At 30.2% G+C, this 23,418-nt stretch overlaps 1 protein-coding gene across 1 annotated transcript in view; it reads right to left on the reverse strand.

Moving 5' to 3' along the window:
- The window catches only part of LOC148306949 (uncharacterized), a 63,612-nt gene extending 45,677 nt beyond the window's left edge, over positions 1 to 17,935 (reverse strand). Inside the window, exon 1 of the mRNA XM_088264164.1 lies at positions 17,790 to 17,935. Coding sequence (XP_088120290.1) covers positions 17,790 to 17,832 — 43 coding nt within the window. The 5' untranslated portion in view covers positions 17,833 to 17,935. The remainder of the gene's footprint in view (positions 1 to 17,789) is intronic.
- Between the last annotated feature and the right edge of the window lie 5,483 nt (positions 17,936 to 23,418).

Genomic DNA, 23,418 nt, shown 5'->3' on the forward strand with positions numbered 1-23,418 from the left:
TAATATTGGACTATCCGCCAATGATCAATCGATCGCAAGATCATCGATTAATAAAAGATCACGACTGAATCAGAAGGAGATATGTATGTTTTTGGTTAAACAGAAATTCTAATTGTTTAACTGTCAGCACTTTACCGGATATTTATCAATACTAAGGTATCTATTTATCTGAGTGATCACTTCAATCTCCAATCGTCACGTTTTCTATGACATTTAACGAATTTTCCGCAACCCATATTTAGAATCCAGTGCCCGCTATGGAACAATGCACTTAAATTACTTTTGATTTTGTTATTGAATAGTATGTTTTTATCTTGCTGATGGCCGTAGCGATTTTAATGAAACTCAAATTTGTTATTGATAAATTGTAATGGATATTCATGGATAAATCCTTGCTTATTAAATCGTGTTACTTAATTGCACACAAATACATAATTGATGGTTTCGATTCGAATATAATCCATCATATTTTTTTCTCATGTTTATTGGTGAAACTGCATTATTTATAATAAAAGTGCAATCATATTTTATATGACCAGTGACTGGACTTTATTGGTAACGACGAAACCCGTTTACTGGTCAAAAAATATAAAAGTAAAAAAACATTTATTAAAAAAGTATTTGGACACACTCAAAATATTGTTAAATTAATTAACTGATCAAATTATAAGCCGAAATAAATTGAAAATCATGTTTTCAAGCGTTTTTTATGTATTTGTATATAATCCAGGATTCGGACCGCACATACAAATAAAAAGAGTCTCTGCTTAATATAAGCTTTTCTCATCCCACCATAGATGGGTATTGTGAACTCACGCATAATGTGTTACGAGTTTGATCAATATATCTAGAAGTTTAAAAAATTTAGTAGTGTGGTTGTCCATCATGGGTAGAATTGGTGAATATTACACGTGTGTAAAGTGATCACTCAACCATGTCTTTGACAGTTGTAAGCCCTGTAAATGCTCAGACTTACATATTCTTCTTCATCTATGTTAATATATTAAAAAATAACTGGTTGATTAAATTTGTATGAAATATAGTGTTCATTTTAAATTATTTTTTATTTATATACTTTCAAATTATCATCAGCCTCAATTTCTAAACAAAATCTATCTCAAAAAAACCGAATGCAAAATTGATATAAAAACGATCTTGAAACCTTAAAATTACTACGAGTAATTTATTAAAAAAAACCAACCAAGATTTCCTGCGTTAAGGTTTTTTTATTAAATTACCAAAGATTTCCTCACTTTTACCGTTCTATACATTTAAATGATATGCTTTTTATTAATATTAGGTTTAGATAACGTATCATTCAGAATAAATATGTAAATTTATTAAAATTTTGAGAAAATATTCTGATAGAAACTTGCAATGATCCATTATGTATAAATCGTTAGCATAATTAATTTAATTTCGATATGGCCTTGTAACAATAACTGGATTTTCAATTCATATAATCAAAACATATTTTTGAACATTTATCCTAAAACTAGTGCACAAAAATGACATGAATAAGCTAACAATTTTTTTTTATGATTTATCGTCTTAAATGAAATATACATTTTTATATTCACGATATTTTAAGATTGTCCAAACTTTTGCTCAAAAACTTTTGAAAAAAAAATTGGACACACTCACAATATTGTGAATAAAAAAAACTGGTCTAAAAAATGTAGTTTAATAAAAATTTCAAATGGTATTTTAGGCGACTTCTAGTATATAAAAGAATTCAGGAAGAATCTCAAATGTATTTCATGAAGATTTCTGTAAATAAAAACACACTAATTTGACGTCACCGAAGAAATAGTATACAAAAAATGTTTTCAATTGAAGCATAAATATGACTTTCAAAATTTGAGAAGTGTGGTTGAAAATTATTGGTGGAATGGTGAATGTTATACAGTGTGCCAGCCAATGACAGATCTTAATACCCAGACCTCCATATTCTTCTTCATCTATATTGAAATATCAATAAAAAAATCTTGAAATACAAATTGATATGTGGAATTAGGAAACCAGTTCCATTACGAATTGGTTAAAAGTGTTATATAATTTGACAGCATTATATCTTCCACACATGTGGGTTGGCTGCTTCAATTTAGAACGTTTGGTAATATAGAAGGATTCACACAGTTATGTTATAATTAATGAATCCATGTAAGATGATTTATCTAACATCTAAAACGTATCAATAAACTCAAGAATATGGGCGTCTGCTATTTCAAAATTATGAATTAATGTCTTTAAACTGGTTATAATATAAAATCATACTAAAAATAATGTGAACTAAAGTGCTTACTGCATTCACAATCTTCTTCAGATCATATCGTGGGTGTACTGAAAAAACGTTAACTCGAAAATATGCAATTTTGACTTAATGATACATATTATAAAGTTTTGAACATTCTATAAACTGGCAAAATACATAAAGTAGTTTGAAATGTAATATACAATGAAAATTTTGAAATTACAAAACAATTATAACATTTTAAAAGATGTTTGAATATTTCTAAATCATGCTTTATGTTTTAAATCGAAAACTTTAAATGTACATACATAAGAAAAATAATAATTTAGATAGATAGCCATGGAGGTCATATCTTTATTGGAAGAAAAAATCTAGAAGATAATATGTTTGAGTTATGACTATACAGATTTCGTACCACGATTACATTAAAATGATTAATTTGAATCTTGTACATTCGTTGTGTAGCAATAAAGTTTAGGTTGTAAATAGTTTACAGTTGATCAAATGTCACGATTTACATAATTACAATACAAGCTCGACATTCAGTTAATGTAATAAAATATTAATTTTATGAAGTGGATACCATTTAAATCGTTAATGATATTATAGCAGCCGAATTTTTGTACGTTATTTTTACTACACAGATATCTGCTTTCCTTTTAATTGAACTTTCATTTTAAGAAGACCAGACACTAACTGGCTTCGAGGAAGACAATTTTTTTTTATATAAGTAGATATCTTGTCGATTTTTTAAAATAATTTAAAAAATTGCGTTTTCTAAACAGCAATGTGTCTGTTTTTGTTTAAATTTTATAAATTATGATATTAAGGAATTGAATAAAGGATTGTTCGTATTCATTATTTTCCATCGTTTAAAAAAATAGACAATAATCAGTTATGAGTGATTGTGATGCTAAATATGTTTAAAATTAACTGTATTAAATAATTTTATCGCAACATTAAAAAACATGTTAACATATATTTTAAATAATAATTTATTAAATTATCACATTTTTTGGCATTATTTAATATTTTTTATGACATCCTATGTTATTACGCATTTATTGTGTGAAAACTCTATTTGTCGGTGTTCCAGACGCCTTTACTCTACTCTTGATTGTCCCTTAAGTACCCTTGCGCCATGCAATAATTGAAATTTTAAATGTCCATATATCGAATAAGCTTGAAAAAATTAAATGATTACGTTGAGGTGTGACTTGTTGATCTGTGAATCTCGGGTACTTCAAATAGCAGATGTACTCATAGTTAAACCAGACATATTTCCGGTTTTTAGCTAACATTTTTATGATAAGTACATCCGATTACTGCAAAGGTTGTACAGTATTACCTAATTCTAAATGTAGTATTATAAAAATATATTTATCTTATCGAACATAGAATCTCGCACGTAAATTTACTCATTTTAAAAATGCTCCATACATAAAAAAGATATTATCGAATATTAACTGTAAACCGGTCAGATGTTTGCCTTATCAGAAATGTAATACTAAATTGAAAACACGGCAAAAGCGAAAGGAATCATACCGGAAATAGAATCAGTTTCAGTTTTTAATTTTTAAATTAAAAACAAATATATTTTCAAATAATCACTTAAAATAAAAATCCATGTTAATTTTTATTAATTTATTTAATTCTTTGAACGCAATGCTTTGCAGATGGTGTGTAAGCAGGGGCGTGCGTTCCATATAGGCAGAAAAGCAGTCCCTATCCTAACTTACCAACGTGACATATAAAAACGCAAATACTCTAGTAAGTAGTACTAGTTTACCTTACCACCTACCTCCACTGCCTACCCTAATTAATCGTTATGGCGTGTGTATAGAGTACTACATTGGATCGATGGGGTGTTAAAGTGTGTTCATATCGGGATTATATAACAGAGTATCTTCAAACCCTTATCCGCACCGTAATGGTGCATAGGGCACTGCATCATATAAATGCAGTGTTATATTGATCGTTAACACATGAAGGAAAGGCGATCAGCCCTCCGCTTCAGGTACAGAGTTTACTTTATAAATATTATTTTACAACCTGTATGCCTAAATTACTTGTATTAATTAATAAATTAAGCGGTAAAAGTACTAAAATAAAGTTGAAATACCATTTATTATAACAAGAATAAAAATCAATTAAGTGTATTCATTACACCACTCGAGCACTTACTACCTGATGAATTTACAAAAAAAAAAGAGTTTTCTCTGAAATGCCTCGCTACGTAATAATGTTATAATGATAAGTACACGAAAAAAAATATCCACCATATTTGGTAATATCATTAAAACGTTTTTGCCTTTAATTGAACGGTCTTATTGATATAGCAAGTAAAGACGTAAGTTAATGAGACGATTGAACAAATACCACCAACTAGTGTCACAAAAACTAGTTTCGAGGAATGTTTTCTACTTTTACGTCAAAATCTATGTATGGGTTCGGCAATGCTCAACTCTTACAATCACTCTGCTTTCTTTAATCGATCATCGAATTACTCAGTAACCTGGTGATATGATCAATCATTGATAATCATGATAATCAATCACATATGTATGTATCTATAAATCTGAAATCAATGAATATAAAATAAATAATATAAAACATAACATATAAGAATATAAAACATATAATCAATCCAAAACAATTATCAAATCATGAGTGTACCTACTGACAAAAAAAATACTCGAAAATATGCAAATTTGACTTAATGACATGAATTTTAAACTTTTCAACGTTCTATAAACTGGCAAAATATAATAAGTAGTTTGAAATGTCATTTTTATGTAGTTTTAAAAGTAAATATAACTTTAAATTTAATAGCCGGTATTTTATTCAGGCTAAAAGCTTTAAATAACAGGGATTATTCAAACAGGGATTTTAGAGTTAACGTTTTTTGCCAGTATACCCACGATGTGTAAGTTAATGATTTGACTGTAGTCACTATGTTTAATTAATTAATTTATTTTATTTATTCGGGATTTATTTATTTTATTTTATTATTTTTTTTATTTATAGCTTACATATAAAAAAAATGATTTAATAAACAATAGTTACATTTTATTTTTTGACATATCATCAAAGATGAAGAAAAATATGGAAGTCTGGGCATTTACGGGGCTGACGACCGTCATAGGCTGGTTTAAGTGATCACTTTACACACGTGTAACATTCACCAATTCTACCCATTATTGACAGCCACACTACTCAAATTCTCGGAAGTTCAATATATATGAACCTATTTAGAAACCTTGTTCTTGAATCACTAGAACTTCACTAGAGACATCTATTGGTGAGATTTAAAGAAGCTTTTAACTAAACAGAAACTCTTATATTAGTATGTGGGGTCCAAATCCTGGATTATAATCACACACATGAGAAACGCCAGAAAATACCATTTTCATTTTTATTATTTAAGCTTATAATTTGACCAGATAATTTATTAACAACATTTTGAGTGTGTCCAAATACTTACACACAAAAAGAAAAATCAATTTAAATTTTGTGAACAAGTATTTGGACACACTCGTTAAAAAAGCCAATTAAACAATTCCACATTTATGTTATTAAACTATTAAAAAACAGATGTAATGTATTATTAAAAAATTATTAAAACCCTTATCCGCACCCCAATGGTGCATAGGGCACTGTGTCTCATAAACGCAGTGTTATCATGATCGTTTTACGCATGAAGGAAAGGTGATCAGCCCTCCGCTTCAGGTACCAGTCCATGGTAATATTGAATAAATATTACAGTGAAAAAATTACTTATATTTATTTTACCCCCCTTGGGAATCAACCCCGGGACCTCCAGAACGGTAGCCGAGCGTGCTGACCATTACACTACGGAGGCGGACAAAATTTTCGATGTAATGTAGATAACTTTATATTATTTATTAATCTGGCGATACCACGAGATATAAAGTGACACCTTTACGCGCCTAAACACATTACAAGAAATGAAATGTCACTGATAAATTTAAAAAAAACTCGCGATATTTAGATCGTGTCCAAATCTTTGTTCACGCATCTGGTTTGTTAGCTTTTGAGTTTATATACACCAGTCTATGACAGGTCGTAATCCTGCTTAGTACCCTACCCAAACTAAAATATATTACTTCGTCTATGTATATATAAGGTGTCAAAATATTTATATTCATATTTATTTCAAACCTTAATGATAAGTGTGCAGGCCTCTAAAGTTTTTATTGTAAAAACACTAACATACATTAAATAAAATGAAAGGAAAATAAAATGAAATTCATGAAATTCTTCGAATTTGTAAAATGATGGTAGTGTGCTTGTCATCATGGGTAGAATGGTGAATGTTGCAAGTGTGTAAAGTGATCACAAAACCAGCCTATGATTGGTCGTAAACCCTGTAAATACCCAAATTTCCTATCATGTTATTTGACTGTCAAAATTTGTATCGTTTTCGTATTTTTTCGTATGTTTTATGTTGATAAGAAATTATGGAAAAATTAAATCCGTGGTTTTTATGTTTAACCCTAGACCTCAGTACATGTTTAAATGTACTATCTATGTATGTGTGTACTATGTCCGCCTCCGTAGTGTAATGGTCAGCACGCTCGGCTACCGTTCTGGAGGTCCCGGGTTCGATTCCCAAGGGGGGTAAAATAAATATAAGTGATTTTTTCACTGTAAAATTTATTCAATATTACCATGGACTGGTACCTGAAGCGGAGGGCTGATCACCCTTCCTTCATGTGTAAACGATCAAAATAACACTGCGTTTACATGACACAGTGCCCTGTGCACCATTGGGGTGCGGATAAGGGTTTTATTATGTATGTACTTATGTGAATAAATGTATATATATAAATTTATATGTTATTTTGTATGTACTTACTATATATGAACTTATGTGAATAAATGTTTATATATAATCAGGTGTGTGTAAATAATATATGGTATTTTTTCGTATGTTTTATATCGATAGTAAATTATGCATGTATTGAGTTCAGAAAGTAACATTAAAAATATTGAATACCTCGATGTTGTAAATACTTGTACGAGTATCTGTGATTTAGATCTGTTGAATTCCAATTTTTTATTATAAATCAGCGTGTGACCATAGCACACTTCATTTGAAATATGCAAATTTTGCGTAAACACACCAAGAACGAAGGTAATATATCAGGTGTGTGTAAATAATGCGTTCTCTAGCGGTGAAAGTGAAAAAGTGATCTCGGTAGATGCGAGAATGTTCGCACAACCGTTACGCGTTCGAATCAATTATCTGTTTGTTCTTATTAAACATGCCATTTGCATTTCAATAGTACTGGAAAATGTTGATAAGACGCGCCTATTTCGATATGTAGATATGGATGCGCAATATCAATTGAGATTCATCATTAAATTTCTTGATTGAAATATACCAGTAGTCGACAAACTTATTAGCAAAAGAGGAAAATATGCACATAACAACGATTACATTTTTTATTTATTTAATTCATATTTAAATAATATAAAATAGTTGGTAAATATACAATTCATTTCAAATATAACGTTTCTACCTCTCTAATAAAGTAGATACTTGTGTTTAGAGAGGGAGTTCGTTTTACAATTTTTATTTTATTTTTTTTAAACAAAGTAAATTCAAATTAAAATTAAAAATAAACAAAGTATATTAAAAATTAAAAGTATATTCCCTGGTATGGAGTCTAGGTAGGGGTAAGTCTTAATATTTTTTATTTTAGTTTTAAAGGTTTGATAATTTTTTTATACATTTTAAGTTTTCCGGAAGTTTATTAAAAAAAATTTACCTACGTACGTATAATGGTTTAACCCTGCTGTTGTTTTATAACTTGAGAGCTAAATTTGTTTGCAATTCTGGTATAATTTTATTCTAATTTTAGATCCTTATCAAATGACAGGTTAACTCAATTAATCTTGAATTTTACACTTAATGACGTTATCAATTTTTATTAATAGTTTTTGGCAAAGCACCCAAAGTTGCGTGATACATGCCACAAACAGCATTTTTTTTAAATTATGTTGTAAATTAATATTTTTTAATAACGACTAATACTCATTGCACTGTGATGTTTTCGTTATATTTTGTATAGTGCTTTGTGATTGAATTATTGATTTTTATAGAGTGTAGCGATAGGAGGTGCTAGAAATATAGCAGGAAGGAAAAACCCTCCAAACAAATGTCTTGAAGGAAGATTTTATTTATTGATTAAAAATATTTTGAATGAAAGGTATCCATAAAAACACTACTTATTGCGATAATGTCCTAGCATCTCCTTTAAAATTTTGATCAAATCGGATTTGTTTTTCGTTATTTTTCATTTTAAGCACGATTCTCATCAATAAGATGATTTTTCAGTTTGATTTTAATTAGGTTCATACTTTAAAAAGACTATTTGCATGAATACGTCGAGTCGAAGAGTCGCGAGTTTTTCCGCGGATATTTGTGCCGGAGTCGCACTTAAAAGGTCAAAGAACCGCATGCGGCTCCGGAGCCACACTTTGCCGACCCACGAAATGTAAAATCCAATAAGTTATCCCGCTTACATTAGCGTAGATAAGAACGACCAATCAACATTCTATTAACTTTCTACATGTGCTTTTTAGTATCATAAATAGTTACTTACATCGAAAGCTCTCACAACTTTGCCAGCTGACAGACCATTTTCAGTTTTTTTTTCAAATAAATACCAAAAATACACAGGTTTTAATGAATAGAAAGATTGATAAAAGGGAGTGTATGCTGGGATATTAAACATCCCAGTATGTAAAAATAATCCGTTAGGATCTTGCAGACATCTACATAAAAGGGTCTCACCTAAATAAAAACTTTCTCAAACCAACAATAAATGGCTTCAGTAAACTCACACGTACACCGTTATGAGGTTTACGATACATGTGAAAGTTCCAAAAAGTTAAAAAGTGTGAGTAGTCAACCGTGGGAGAATGGTTTACATTTATGTTACACTTATATAAAGTGATCACTTAAGCCAACCTTTGACCGGCTGTAAGCCTTGCTTTAAATATCCAGACTTCCATATTTTTCTTCATCTATGCTGAGATGTCAAAAAAACGTGCCTACTTCATTATGATTATTTCAGTGGTATACCGATACTTGTCTATTTTCATAGTATACCGACATACGGGGCTCGTCCATATTTTACAAAACGACTATAGAAGGCAATGGAACGTAAAATTAATTTCTAACACGTAGTTATATTGTAAAAATAATGTCAATACGTACATACATTTGACGCTGCATTGTATCTATTTGTGATAATAAGTATTGTTTTATGAACGTGAAAGTCAGAATGACGTTACAAAGAATCATTTTTAAGGACCTGTTTATTTTTTTCGTTAAAGCCACAATTTAACGAACCAACCCATTATTATTATTGTATAATTTATATTGACTATTATTGTATTTTTAATAGCCTACAATTCTTGTTACATACATAATAGCAAAGGGAAAAAATTAATACCAATTCAAAAATAGTAAAAAAGGCTTCTTTCTTGATTTTCGTCGGAAAAAGAGCATAAAAAATTAACATACCCAACAAAGCAGCTTAAGTAAGCTTTTAAGTAAAAGGTATATTTTGTATATTAAAAGCATTGTTAACTTTGTGGTATGGTAATATCTATCCATCCATTCATCACGCCACTTCCCCGCAGGGGTAGGCAGAGAGAATAGAACGCCACACCGCTCTGTCCTTGCAAACATTCTTCGCCTTTTCCACGTTCATGCATCTCTTCATACATACCTGCCGATTGTTTCGACTCCTAACCTAACCAATTTCAAGTTTGCAAAGCGTAGACAAGCATTATCGATAAAATTCAGAAAGGTGTGTTGAGATGGTTTTGACATATAAAACAAATGAGTGAGGAAAGAACGGGAAGATCGAGAAAAACTTGGCACGATCAAGTATGCCAAATACTTGAAAGTATGGTAATACAACACGAATTAATGTTTATTAAAGTAGTATTACACAAAGTGAACGATGAATGATAAGGATAATGTAACTTAAAAGGTAGTTTATTGCAATATTTACCTTGCTTGCGGATTTCTCTGGAACTTTCTTCTGACCGGTGTTTATTAGTTTCTCGGCTTATCTCCAATATCACGGATTAATCTCAAAATTAAAGAGTTTCTCCAGAGATAGCAGACTTAATGGTGACTCTAAAGTTTCTAGCATATATACTTATATAGAAAGTTTGCGTTTACTTGTTTTCAAAAATTTGCAAATTACGGTTTATCTCGGCTACGAGGTAATTTTTATATTCTAATCTTACCCCTTAGTTACACCGATTAATTACAATGTAGGTACAACACGAAGATATCATTCACTGCAAAGGGAAACTCTAGTGTATAAAATTTTACTTTGCACATTGATACATCACTCACTCCTTTCGAGAACGCCATAAATCAAAAACCGTCAATTTTCAGTTGTGCATGTTTTCGGAATGCTTAGAAAATGTACTATATCCCAGCAAAAGCAGAAATTTTTTAACTTCATATTTACCCGCTACAGGACAGAAAGTGTTGTTTTTGCATTTTGTAGAAAATTTATTGTTTAATTATTTTTATAAATAAACAAAATATTTTTCAAATGGAGAAAAAACCTTCAGGTTTTACCTAAAAAGATCTGTTGCACAGTAAAAAGTTCAATAAGTGGCTTGATATTCATTTTTAATACATTGTATTTTGTTGTTGAAAGGAGTGAGCGACCTCTACTGGGCATTACTGTGGGTCACATTACATGTGATATTGGCAGGTGGGAATCAGAATCCGAACGAGTGCGGAATCACTTTTAACAGCATGAAATGCCCAATCAGTTTGATGAAGGTTCGCACCTGTCCAGGGCATTACTGTGGGTTACCTTACATGTGATATTGGCAGGTAGGAATCAGAAACAGAACGAGTACGGAATCACTTTTAACAGCATGTATAACGAGTCTCACAAGACGAGACAGTCACTACCGAGTAGTAGTAACAGTGGACTACTTTCTTCTGGACCGGTCTTAATGAAAGTGACTTTGGGAAATCTTCTCAAACTATTCATATTTCTTTATTGCACACATTCACTACAGCTTTGTACAAATATTGCACACGAACGCAGTAATGTGGTTATAAAAATAATTAACTTGAGATGTAATTTATAAACTGAGAGAAAAATGTACGTGTATGATGCCTACGTGTTTTATAAAAAACGTATCGTCGTAGATAATATAATGCGAAATTAAAATGAGAGGTCGGCTGGCTTGTTTTTCTATAGAATATGGTAGTTAGCGCGTTCGACTACTGTGCTGGAGTTCCCTGGTTCGATTCCCGGAATGGTCAAGTGACTTTTTGCTGCAATATTTAGTGTAATTTTATACAAGTCGCTATTCCGAATAATGCCTTTTTTTCATTTTTGGGCTGAATTTTGTAAAAATCAGAAATTTATTTCTCTAAAATTTCATATTATTATTATTTTTTTTTTTTGACATCTCATCAAAGATGAAGAAGAATATGGAAGTCTGGGCATTTACGGGGCTTACGACCGTCATAGGCTGGTTTAAGTGATCACTTTACACACGTGTAACATTCACCAATTCTACCCATTATTGACAACCACACTACTCAAATTCTTGGAAGTTCTATATATATGAACCAATTTAGAAACCTTGTTCATGAATCACTAGAACTTCACTAGAGACATCTATTGGTGAGATGTAAAGAAGCTTTTTACTAAGCAGAAACTCTTATATTAGTATGTGAGATCCGAACTGTTATTTTTTCTCAATTGATCTAAAAATCAATATTTTTCACGTAGGCTCAACGTAGTCGTAAGAACAAGTTGTGTAATCAGAATCCGTAGTACCTATAGCGGTTAGCGCGTTCGGCTACCACTCTGGAGTTTCTGAGTTCGATTCCTTCTTCTTACCCTTATCCGCACTGTATCGTGCATAGGGACTTACATCGATTGACGCAGTATTATCTTGATCGTTAACATATGATGGCAAGGTGATAACTCCTGTGCTTCAGGAACCAGTCCAGTTATTAAATAAATATTAAAGTATGAAATCAACATAACCTGGCTGGGAATCGAACCAGGGACCTCCAGCACGGTAGCTAAATATCCTAACGGTTTCACCGCGAAGACGGACAAAAAGGCCCAATAAGATAAAATTAAAAGAAAATAAAAATAAAAATATATTTGGTTACGTATATATTCACCAAATGGAAATCTTAATAATTTATGCAACAATAATAATAAAATCATCTTTAATTTTGACACTTTGTTTAAATATTATTAATTTATTAAACTCAAATTATTTTTCATTTAAATATATAATATGTATTTAATTTTTAAAAAACAAAAATTAATTTAAATAAAAAAAAATTACTTGATAAATTGCTCACTCCTTTCAAGAACGTCATAAATCAAAAAACTTGATTTTTCAGTAGAACGTTTTTAAAGTTTAGCAATATAATACAATGTATTAAAAATGAATATCAAGCCACTTATTGAACTTTTTACTGTGCAACAGATATTTTTAGGTAAAACCTGAATGTTTTTTCTCCAATTGAAAAATATTTAGTATATTTAAAAAAATACTTAAACAATACCCTTTCTTCAAAATGCAAAAACAACACTTTCTGCCCTGTAGCGGGTAAATATAAAGTTAAGTATATGCCGCTTTTGCTGGGATATAGTACATTTTCTGGGCATTCCGAAAACATGCACAACTGGAAATTGACGATTTTTGATTTATGACGTTCTTGAAAGGAGTGAGCGAAATGAAAATCATGAAAAATATTTTTTATCAAATAAGTGCCCACAATATAAATAATAAAAATATAAAACCGTTATCCACACCCCAATGGTGCATAGGGCACTGCGTCAAATAAACGCAGTGTTATCTTGATCGTTTACACATGAAGGAAAGGTGATCAGCCCTCCACTTCAGGTACCAGTCCAGGGTAAAATTGAATAAATATGACAGTGAAAAAATCACTAATATTTATTTCACCACCCTTGGGAATCGAACCCGGGACCTCCAGAACGGTAGCCGAGCGTGCTGACCATTACACTACGGAGGCGGACAAAAAAGGTCCACAATATAAGCTTTTATTAATTTAATTAAAAAAAAAAACAAGTATGTTTATTTCTCAAGTAAAGTACATCATGCGAATTAATATATGTATTTATTTACTTGTGAACTTGTAATATTAACCTCCAAGTTTTCTATCTTGAAGTCAAGATCTTTGACCTTGTGTGATTTCTATGGAATATGTATGAAAAGATTTCTTTTTAAAGTAAATGTGAAAACTTGCACTTCGTCAGAAGAATTTTCTAACAATATTGTGCTTTAATTAGAAAAAAAACTGTTGGCTATCATAGAAATATTCTTGGGAAACCAATAACTACATCACTACTTTCAATAAAACATCTTTAATCTTTGGTTTCGTTTATATATTTAATTTATATCACCTCATCTTTTCGAATTTTCTAACGTCTAATTGACTTTGAAATTACTACGGCTTATGCAACACTGTTATCGTGACCCTACTTAGGCTTCAATTTTATAAGTCTTATAGCCTAGCTTAAATGATTTCTGAGGAAGATATTTTATTATAGTGACCATTTTCTTTATTTCAAGGTGATGGCTATCCCTTGCAAAAGTTACATGTCTGCATCTTTTACAATGATTACAATACATAGTTAATATTTATAATACTTTCTGGGTGCTTATTGTACTGGGAATGATATGAAGTGAAGAAATTATAGATACATCATTTATCAACGAATGAGAAAAATAATGGGCTTGCCTTACTGGTAAACCCTAGGCACGCCACTGTACCTAACCTATACCTAACCTTTGTCCGCCTCCATATTATAAGTATTAGTGTAGCCTTATTAGATTAATGGTCAATACGCTCGGCTACCGTTCTGGAGGTCCCGGGTTCGATTCCAAGGAGGGGGTCAAATAAATATAAGTGATTTTTTCACTCCAATATTTATTAAATATTACTAATATAATATTATAAGTTTCAAAATCATGTTTAAAAATCAACGCAAATAAGTAATTTCATTACTTACATATCTAAAAACTAGATTTTTCAGGAGAACGTTTTTAAAGTTTAAAAATATAATACAATTTATTAAAAATAAATATTAAGCCACTAATTGAACTTTTTACTGTACAACAGATCTTTTTAAGTTAAACCTGAAGGTTCTCCATTTGAAAAATAACTAGTTTATTTTTTAAAAAAATTAAACAATACATTTTCTTCAAAATGCAAAAACAACACTTTCTGCCTTGTAGCAGGTAAATATAACGTTAAAAATATGCCACTTTTGCTGGGATATAGTACAATTTCTGGGCATTCAGAAAACATGCAAAACTGAAAATTGTCAATTTTTGATTTATGACGTTCTTGAAAGGAGTGAGCGATATGTATGCATTAAGAATATTTAACATATCGCGCACTCCTTTCAAGAACGTCATAAATCAAAAAACTTGATTTTTCAGGAGAACGTTTTTAAAGTTTAAAAATATAATACAATGTATTAAAAATAAATATCAAGCCGCTTATTGAACTTTTTTCTGAGCAACAGATATTTTTAGGTAAAACCTGAAGGTTTTTTCTCCATTTGAAAAATATTTAGTTTATTTAAAAAAATAATTAAACAATACCTTTTCTACAAAATTAAAAAACAACACTTTCTACCCTCTAGCGGGTAAATATTAAGTTAAAAATATGATTCTTTTTCTGGGGTATAGTACATTTTCTAGGCATTCTGAAAACATGCATAACTCAAAATTGACAATTTTTGATTTATGACGTTCTTGAAAGGAGTGAGCGATATGTTTGTATCATTCACAGATTACAAAATAGTCTTTTAATTGTGTGCATTAAAATCAAATTACTAAAATAAATTACAAAATCCATTATTCTTTAAAAATATCAGATACACAATATAAAATGAAACACATCCATGTTGTAATGCTAATAGAATTACAAATTGTTTATTTTCATATTATTTTTTGACATCTCATCAAAGATGAATAAGAATATGGAAGTCTGGGCATTTACTGGGCTAACGACCGTCATAGGCTGGTTGAAGTGATCACTTTACAAACGTGTACCATTCACCAATTCTACTCATTATTTACAACTACACTACTCAAATTATTGGAAGTTCTACATATATGAACCAATTTTGAAACATTGTTCTTGAATCACTATAACATAACCATAGACATATATTGATGAAATGAAAAGAAGCTTTTTATTGTGAAAAAACTCTTTTATTAGTATGTGAGGTCCGAATCCTCGATTATAATCACCCAAAATATTTATTTGATATATTTTCAATTAATATTTTATAAGTTTTACTATTCAAAATTGAGCAACGATAAACTTTTACCATAAAGAAAAAACAAACGTTTCAGTTTTACCCCCCATATTTTAACTGTAATTGGGATATTAATTTTCAAAAATTCAAAGTAATCGCATGTTTGACATTTCGCCTACTCCTTTCAAGAACGTCATAAATCAAAAATCGTCAATTTTCAGTTGTGCATGTTCTCCGAATGCCCAGAAAATGTACTATATCCCAGCAAAAGAGGCATATTTTAAACTTAATATTTACCCGATACAGGGCAGAAAGTGTTGTTTTTGCATTTTGAAGAAAAAGTTTTATTTAATTATTTTTTTAAAGATAATAAATATTTTTAAAATGGAGAAAAAACCTTCAGGTTTTACCTTAAAACATCTGTTGCACAGTAAAAAGTTCAATAAGTGGCTTGATATTTATTTTTAAAACATTGTATTCTGTTTTTAAACATTAAAAACGCTCTCCTGAAAAATCAAGTTTTTTGATTTATGACGTTCTTGAAAGGAGTGAGCGATTTGTGAGAGTAAAAATATAAATTTAAAAAAATATTATTGGTAGAATTCGAAAAAAGTTAAATAAATACTTTTATTTGTAAAATAATCAATTTAAATTAAATTGTTTAATAAAAAGCCAAAAAGTGAAAGTTCCGTTTCCTGGATGGACGAAAGCACAGAGAAAGTACAAAAAAATTGTGAAGCTTTTCTTAACTACTTACTGCCGATTCGTTAAATTTAATTAAATATAATGTTACAGGTTTCGTTTACATCGATTTTAAGCACATGGGATATAAAGCGACGATAATTTACAAGAAGAAGTTAATGAAAATTCGGTTAATCTTTTATAAATAAAATTTTCGTGGAAGATTAAACTTTTAACAGGAATACAGAATCCGCTTTAATAAATATAAGCAGAATATAATAAAAAAAATCTCCGTAAATCGAATGGGGTATATAAATGAAAATTCACGACGATAATATGAAATAAAAAAACATATATTCAACCTTGTGAACTGTAAAATACCTTTTTTCTTAAAAAAATGTATTTTACAGTTTTCTTATAAAAAAAAGTTTCCGTATTCTAACAAAGATGGTTGTTATGATGTTATGAACTCACATGTACTGTATCACGAGTTTGGTCAACATATGTAGGTATTCCGAAAAAAATGAGTAGTGTGGTTGTCAATCATGGGTAGAATTGATGAATGTAACACGTGTAAAGTGATCACTTAACCAAGCCTATGACGATCGTAAGCCCTGTTAATGCCTAGACTTCCATATTCTTCTTCAATTATGTTAACTAATGCCGATTATTTCTAATCCTAACCTGATCAAGTATGGTGAGATGTCAAAAATGTGTAAAACACATTTATTCGATATTTCATGTACAATTAACTGAAGGAACTTACGATTTTACGAAGCTTAATATAATACGAAATAAAGGCAAATTAATGTGACTTAAATTAATTCGTGAGCTCAAGAAATGGTTTGATAATTTAACAATAAATTATATATCAAGCTAGACTAATTAAGATGTTTGCAATGTTTAATCATACTTCGGTGGGCGGCATAAAACAAGACAGTGACAAAGTGCTAGTTATAATAAAGATCGAAAAAGTGACATAGAAAACTGTTCCACAAGAAAAACATTATAACTTTTTAATATGGCAAATTGTCTGCAGTTTTTCTAAATATGAATTTAAATTTTTTAACTATAAAGTAATGTAACAGTTCAAAATGACAACTATCAAATAATAAAGTTACAATAATTGTAAAATATTACTAGCGTCACTGGTACCTATCCGCACCCAATGGTGCATAGGGCGCTGCATTGAATTGATGCAATGTTAATTTGATCGTTTATTTTATGAATTTTGATGATCAGTCCAACGGTTTAGGTATCAGTCCAGGGTAATATTAAATAAATATAAGAGTGAAATAAACTTTATTTTTATTGTTATTATTTTTATTACATGAAAAGCAACTATTTTTATTACACTAAAAGCAAAATTTTACTAATTTTAATTACTTTTTTATACATATGTAAATTTCGTTCGGAAACTTTTTTTAACTGAGCTAGTTATGCCATTAAAAATTTTTATCAATTAAAATTAAATATCATATTAAAAATTAAAAATGTAAACTTACGAATCATAAAAACTCCCAAAATTATCTGTTCCTTGCACTCCATGATTGGTAAAAATAAACACTTATACTTTAAGTTATATCATAAGTAAAGGTCCATTAATGAATAAAATAAAAGAAAACACGATCGTTCGTTTTTCGAAGTTTAAACAAAACTGTCGTCGGTTTGTTTATATCACGTTTTCCCGCGCGGACGTGACGTATCTCGGACGCGAACCTTCTCAATCGAAATCGAGAGCTACACTGAAGTCGAATGGATGAATTTTCTTAACTGCCTACACTAACAGCGAGAGCGGGCCAACATAAAACTCAATTATTATTGTTACAAAAATGAAAGCAATGACTTTTAACATTAAATACCTAAATAAAGTATTTTTTTAATATATCGCTCACTCCTTTCGAAAACGTCATAAATCAAAAAACTTAATTTTTCAGGAGAACGTTTTTAAAGTTTAAATATATAATACAATGTATTAAAAATAAATATCAAGCCACTCATTGAACTTTTTACTGTGCAGCAGATCTTTTTAGATAAAACCTGAAGGTTTTTTCTCAGTTTTAAAAATATTTAGTATATTTTTAAAAATAATTAAACAATACATTTTCTTCAAAATGCAAAAACAACATTTTCTGCCCTATAGCGGGTAAATATTAAGGTAAAAATATGCCTCTTTTACTGGGATATAGTACATTTTCTGGGCATTCCGAATACATGCTCAACTGAAAATTTACGATTTTTGATTTATGATGTTCTTGAAAGGAGTGAGCGATATTCTATATCGCTCACTCCTTTTAACAACTTTTAACAACCTCGCCAGACTTTCAACTGTCATTCGCGGATTATTTTCTATAAGTAAAGTTGTCCAAAGTTTTTTGTTATTCTCATAAAGACTTCTGTCTTTAGACGGATAAGTTTATTTAAATGTGTAGGTAACGTTTTGTTTGTAAAAGTAGTTAATTATGATATGCTAGTAGCGCTATCTTCACGTCTTTACGATCAATAGATAGAGGCAACTACAAAAAAACAATAGCGCGTAAATTAAAATAATTACTACGAGCTAAAAAATCATAATTGCATATTACGTATGTCTGTCAAACTGATTTCATGGATAAATGGTTCTTTATATTAACATTTCTTTTCATACCACAAAACGGATGAAGCTATAGTAATTGCGTCAGACTTGATAGAAAAGTGTCTATGTTGATAGCAAGTTCAATGTGAATGTTAAAATCAGTCAGTCAAGCGTTCACGTGTCTTAATATCAGTAATGGTTTACTTTCCTTACAGCGGCAGCGGCGAGTCGCCAAAGCAGAAGCAAAGTGGTTTGTTCAATATAATTCATTATTCGTTATATTTTCTATAAGGTAACCAAACGCATGAACAAACATTCATCACTGCGATTATTCTGCCTTAGGACCGACTCGCACGTACGGTTATACTTTTTTGTATTTATTTTTGTTGAAAAAATTCAGCGACAAAATTCAGCGATTTTAATATCATTGAAATCGAAATAAGTTCATCACGTTAAAAGAACCATTGCATCGTAGAAATTTTCATGAAAGTTTTTACATCGATAATAAACATTAAAAAAATACTATTCATTTCAACGCTTTCGATTTGTTGCAATTTGTAAAATATATTTTTGAAAATAAAAATAAGGTTTTAATTATTGAAAATGGATATTTTAAACGCATTACGCTTTTTTTATAGAAAATAGATGTATTAAACATATTATGTTAATCATGTTGCTACATTTTTATTATTTTATAAAGATATCTTTCATAAGTAGGTGTTTGGTAATGTTTAAATAAAATAATTTATAATTTTACCGATATTTTATTATTGAAAGTTTTTTTTAAAGTTTGAATATTCTATAATCGATTCATATATGGGAGCGTTCGCCGCTCACAGATGCCGCTACTAGGAAACTGACCCTTTAATATCAATAATGGTGATTGTATGGCCAAGATTACGTCTGAAGAGAAATTTAATGTTACCACGATCATTAATCATAACAATTTTTCGACAACAGAAGCCATCGTTCGAGCACCTTTCGCGTTGAAATTTCAGCACTACTATGACTTGGTACAGTCCCGAAACATACTGCTCTTTTATTATTAATATTTTAATTAAAACATTTTTGACAGGCGTTTTGGCGTAGTTGGTTAAGAAATCTAAGTTTTTAATTCTGAAGTAACATTTAAAATATTAAAACAAATTATAAATCGTAATTTTAATGTACAAATCATTATGACAGAAAACTATATGTATGCAAATAAATATTATATATGCAAAGATTTATTTTTCAAATTAGCTACCATAAATTAATAAGTATGAAACCCCAAGTGTCTAAGGTATTTTCCTTATTCTCCTTTAATATTTTTTTTAAACCCTTATCCGCACCCGAATGGTGCATAGGGCACTGTGTCATATAAACGCAGTGTTATCTTGATCGTTTTACACATCAAGGAAAGGTGATCAGACCTCCGCTTCAGGTACCAGTCCATGGTAATATTTAATAAATATTCCAGTGAAAAAATTACTTATATTTATTTTACCCTCCTTGGGAATCGAACCCGGGACCTCCAGAACGGTAGCCGAGCGTGCTGACCATTACATTACGGAGGCGGACAATTTTTTTTTAATAATACCATCCACAATTTTTCCATAACGCAGCGATATCATTCACTCTCAGTTCTGAGCAAATATTTTGAATCTAGTTGTTTTTAATTTCATTAATATCTATCTATATATTTTCAGTTTAATTTTTCTTTGGTAAATACCACTGTTTCTCAAAAATCTATTTTGACACGTGTGTCGATGCGTTCCGCATCATTTTCTAATACGGGTGTTTGAAAATGATGCCGAATGCATCGAAACGCGTTAAAAATAGATTTACCAAGTAAAACTCAAATTTAAACATAAAGTTTAAGTTAAATGTTTATTTCTGTATAAGACTGTACATAAGACATTTGTACCAAAAGCGACTTCATTGATATAATGAAATAATTTTTATCTTATTTTAAAAGCAATCTTCATAAATTTGATTGTTTAATGGGCCATTGTGTTAGGTGAACTAGAAAAATGATGTGCACTAATATTTAGTTAATGTAAATGGTGAATGAAATTGATAGAGAGATAACACGATTTAAACTCTTCTTGAAATCGTGTGTTTATTCAAAACTTTCATATCATTAACTCGAATTTATTCAATTGAATTAAGCTATTTGTTTTTTACATTGGTACATGTTCTCTGTATTCAAGAGGTGAAAGTGCAAATAAACTCTTAAAAAATGTTGATATCATTATTTAATCTCCGTAAATAAGAATGTCAACATGATTTTATAGATAGTCTAAAATCTTTTACAGTTATTTACCGAATGCTTTGAAATGTTAACAGAACTTAGCTAAGCGGGTGAAACATGAAAATGATTTTTTTAACTGATTATTTTATAAACATGGCAGCACGATCTGCTGAATGTACTAGCTACACATATAATACTAAACATTCGATGAATAACGTTTTCATGTAAAAATGCACAATTTCTGCATTTTTTACTGTCTTGAAGTCTTGAAGTCATTCCTGTCAATTAGATCATTCTTGGTTCATTTTCTTTCTCTCTCTCTTTATCTTTATTCAGGTATGTACATGGGCAAATATAAAAAAATGATCCATTTTTATCTATCCTTGAACCCTAACTGTCTATCATATTATTATTCTTTGTTTCTTCCACCTCTTTTCCTCACCTCCTAACCTGATTCTACTTCCTTTTACCTCCTTATTTTCATTAATTTTCAGTTCCATTGATATAAATATTGTAATTAATTGTTTTATTAAAATTAAACACTTGAATAAACAACTTTAAAGAGTTTTATTTTTATTTATGACTAGTTTCGAAAACGACCGATGTTTTCATCTTCTGGTACAAATTAAAACTATGTTCTAATTATGTTTAAATTTGTACCAGAAGATGAAAACATCTGTCGTTTTCGAAACTAGTCGTAAATATAAATAAAACTCTTTAAAGTGGTTTATTCAAGTGTTAAATTTTAATAAAATAATCATGTCATTCCACAAAGTTAATGCCGAATCAATAAATAATATAATTAATTGTTCATTTTAAAAAATTCTGATGAACAAGCACAATCTGCCCTTTTATTTCAAACAGTTGGATGTGATAAAAAACATTGAACAGTATCCCCGGTATTTTTTTGTTTGATTGGAAGATATGGCTTCGTAGCAATACATCCGTCAATGAACATATTATCTGTACAAGAAGTAATAAATAACAATATTAAAATTAATATCAGTGTTGCACGTTGTTTAAATATAAATCTTCGAATTACGAAATTCAAGAAAGTCTATACTTAATTTTTTGTTCGTTTTTGAAAACCTTTCTATACAGTCTATAAAACACAATAGAACTTATTAGTTCACAAATCACGAATCCGTCTCCATTTTTTTCCGTTCTTTATGGAATTATAGACCATTGCAATAACACACTTGATGAACTAGAAATTAGGCCCGAGAATGTGAATCGTGCTCTGCTGTGATGACTCGACAACACTCACTAAACCTTTCTCAGTCAAAAAATGATGAAAATTTAACAAATATACTTTTTTAAATGGGAGTTGAATATATTATTTACCATGCTTATTATGTACAAGGTTTATAGATCAGTAAGTGGATTTTAGTTTCTTCTTACTAAAAAAATGCTGTTTTATTTTATTATTTGTAAGGAACAGGAAAAACAGGATAATCTAGTGTGGGTCAATCGGGAACTTCTCAACATTTGTTCACTGCTAGGGGGAAACCACCGAAAACTCTCCTGAGGAAGTTGGACTGTTGACTGTCGTCAATAGACCTTCCGTGCCACTAGAAGAGGATTCGGCGTTTTGTGTCCTCGCTTGGGTTTTGGTACCAATGTCCTTCACTATTTTTATCAAGTATGATTCCACCTCTCGTGACAAGTTTCTTGTGAACTATCACGGATCCGAGGTCGGATAGGTCCTCCCTCAGGCTCCTGCAACGCGCTTCAGTTTTAGTCTTTAGTCTTTGAAAGTTAAAGGGGGCAAAGGAGCAACAGGTAAGGGACATCTTGAGGTATCTCATCATTACACGAATAATTGCTATCGATCTCGGAGAGCTTTAATGATGCAGGTAGTTCATGAACCCACAGTGACTTGTGAGGATTTGAATAAGCCAAGTTTCTACAGTCTCCTGAAATCAAAAGCATGAAAAATGGTCGATAAGAACATTTTGGTCAAGTATTAAATTAAAAAATCAATAATATTCGGATGTTAAATTATCGCTTATGAATTCATTATAAAAGGTATTTCAAGGGTTTAAAACAGTGTGCAAGAATGTTTTAAGGGAGTACAGGTGTACCTTAATACAATTTTTATCTAGAAGCTTAATGTTCTTTTATGTCACGCTTTTCTACTCCTTGAAGAAAAACCATGAAATATCACAATACTGTGAATGTATAGTCATAACTCTGTATTCAACTCTCTGCTAAAGTATTTAATGATAGTAGTTTCTGATTCTCCTACTAAAAGTAAGTCCATATTTTCTTGTTAAAGCTGGGTTTATTCAGAATTCGATTCGAGATTCGTTTAAATTTAAAGTTT

The sequence above is a fragment of the Brachycentrus maculatus genome, unplaced genomic scaffold (genome assembly GCF_059751285.1).
Source record: "Brachycentrus maculatus isolate JH-2025_06_01 unplaced genomic scaffold, ASM5975128v1 h1tg000218l, whole genome shotgun sequence".
Classification (NCBI taxonomy): domain Eukaryota; kingdom Metazoa; phylum Arthropoda; class Insecta; order Trichoptera; family Brachycentridae; genus Brachycentrus; species Brachycentrus maculatus.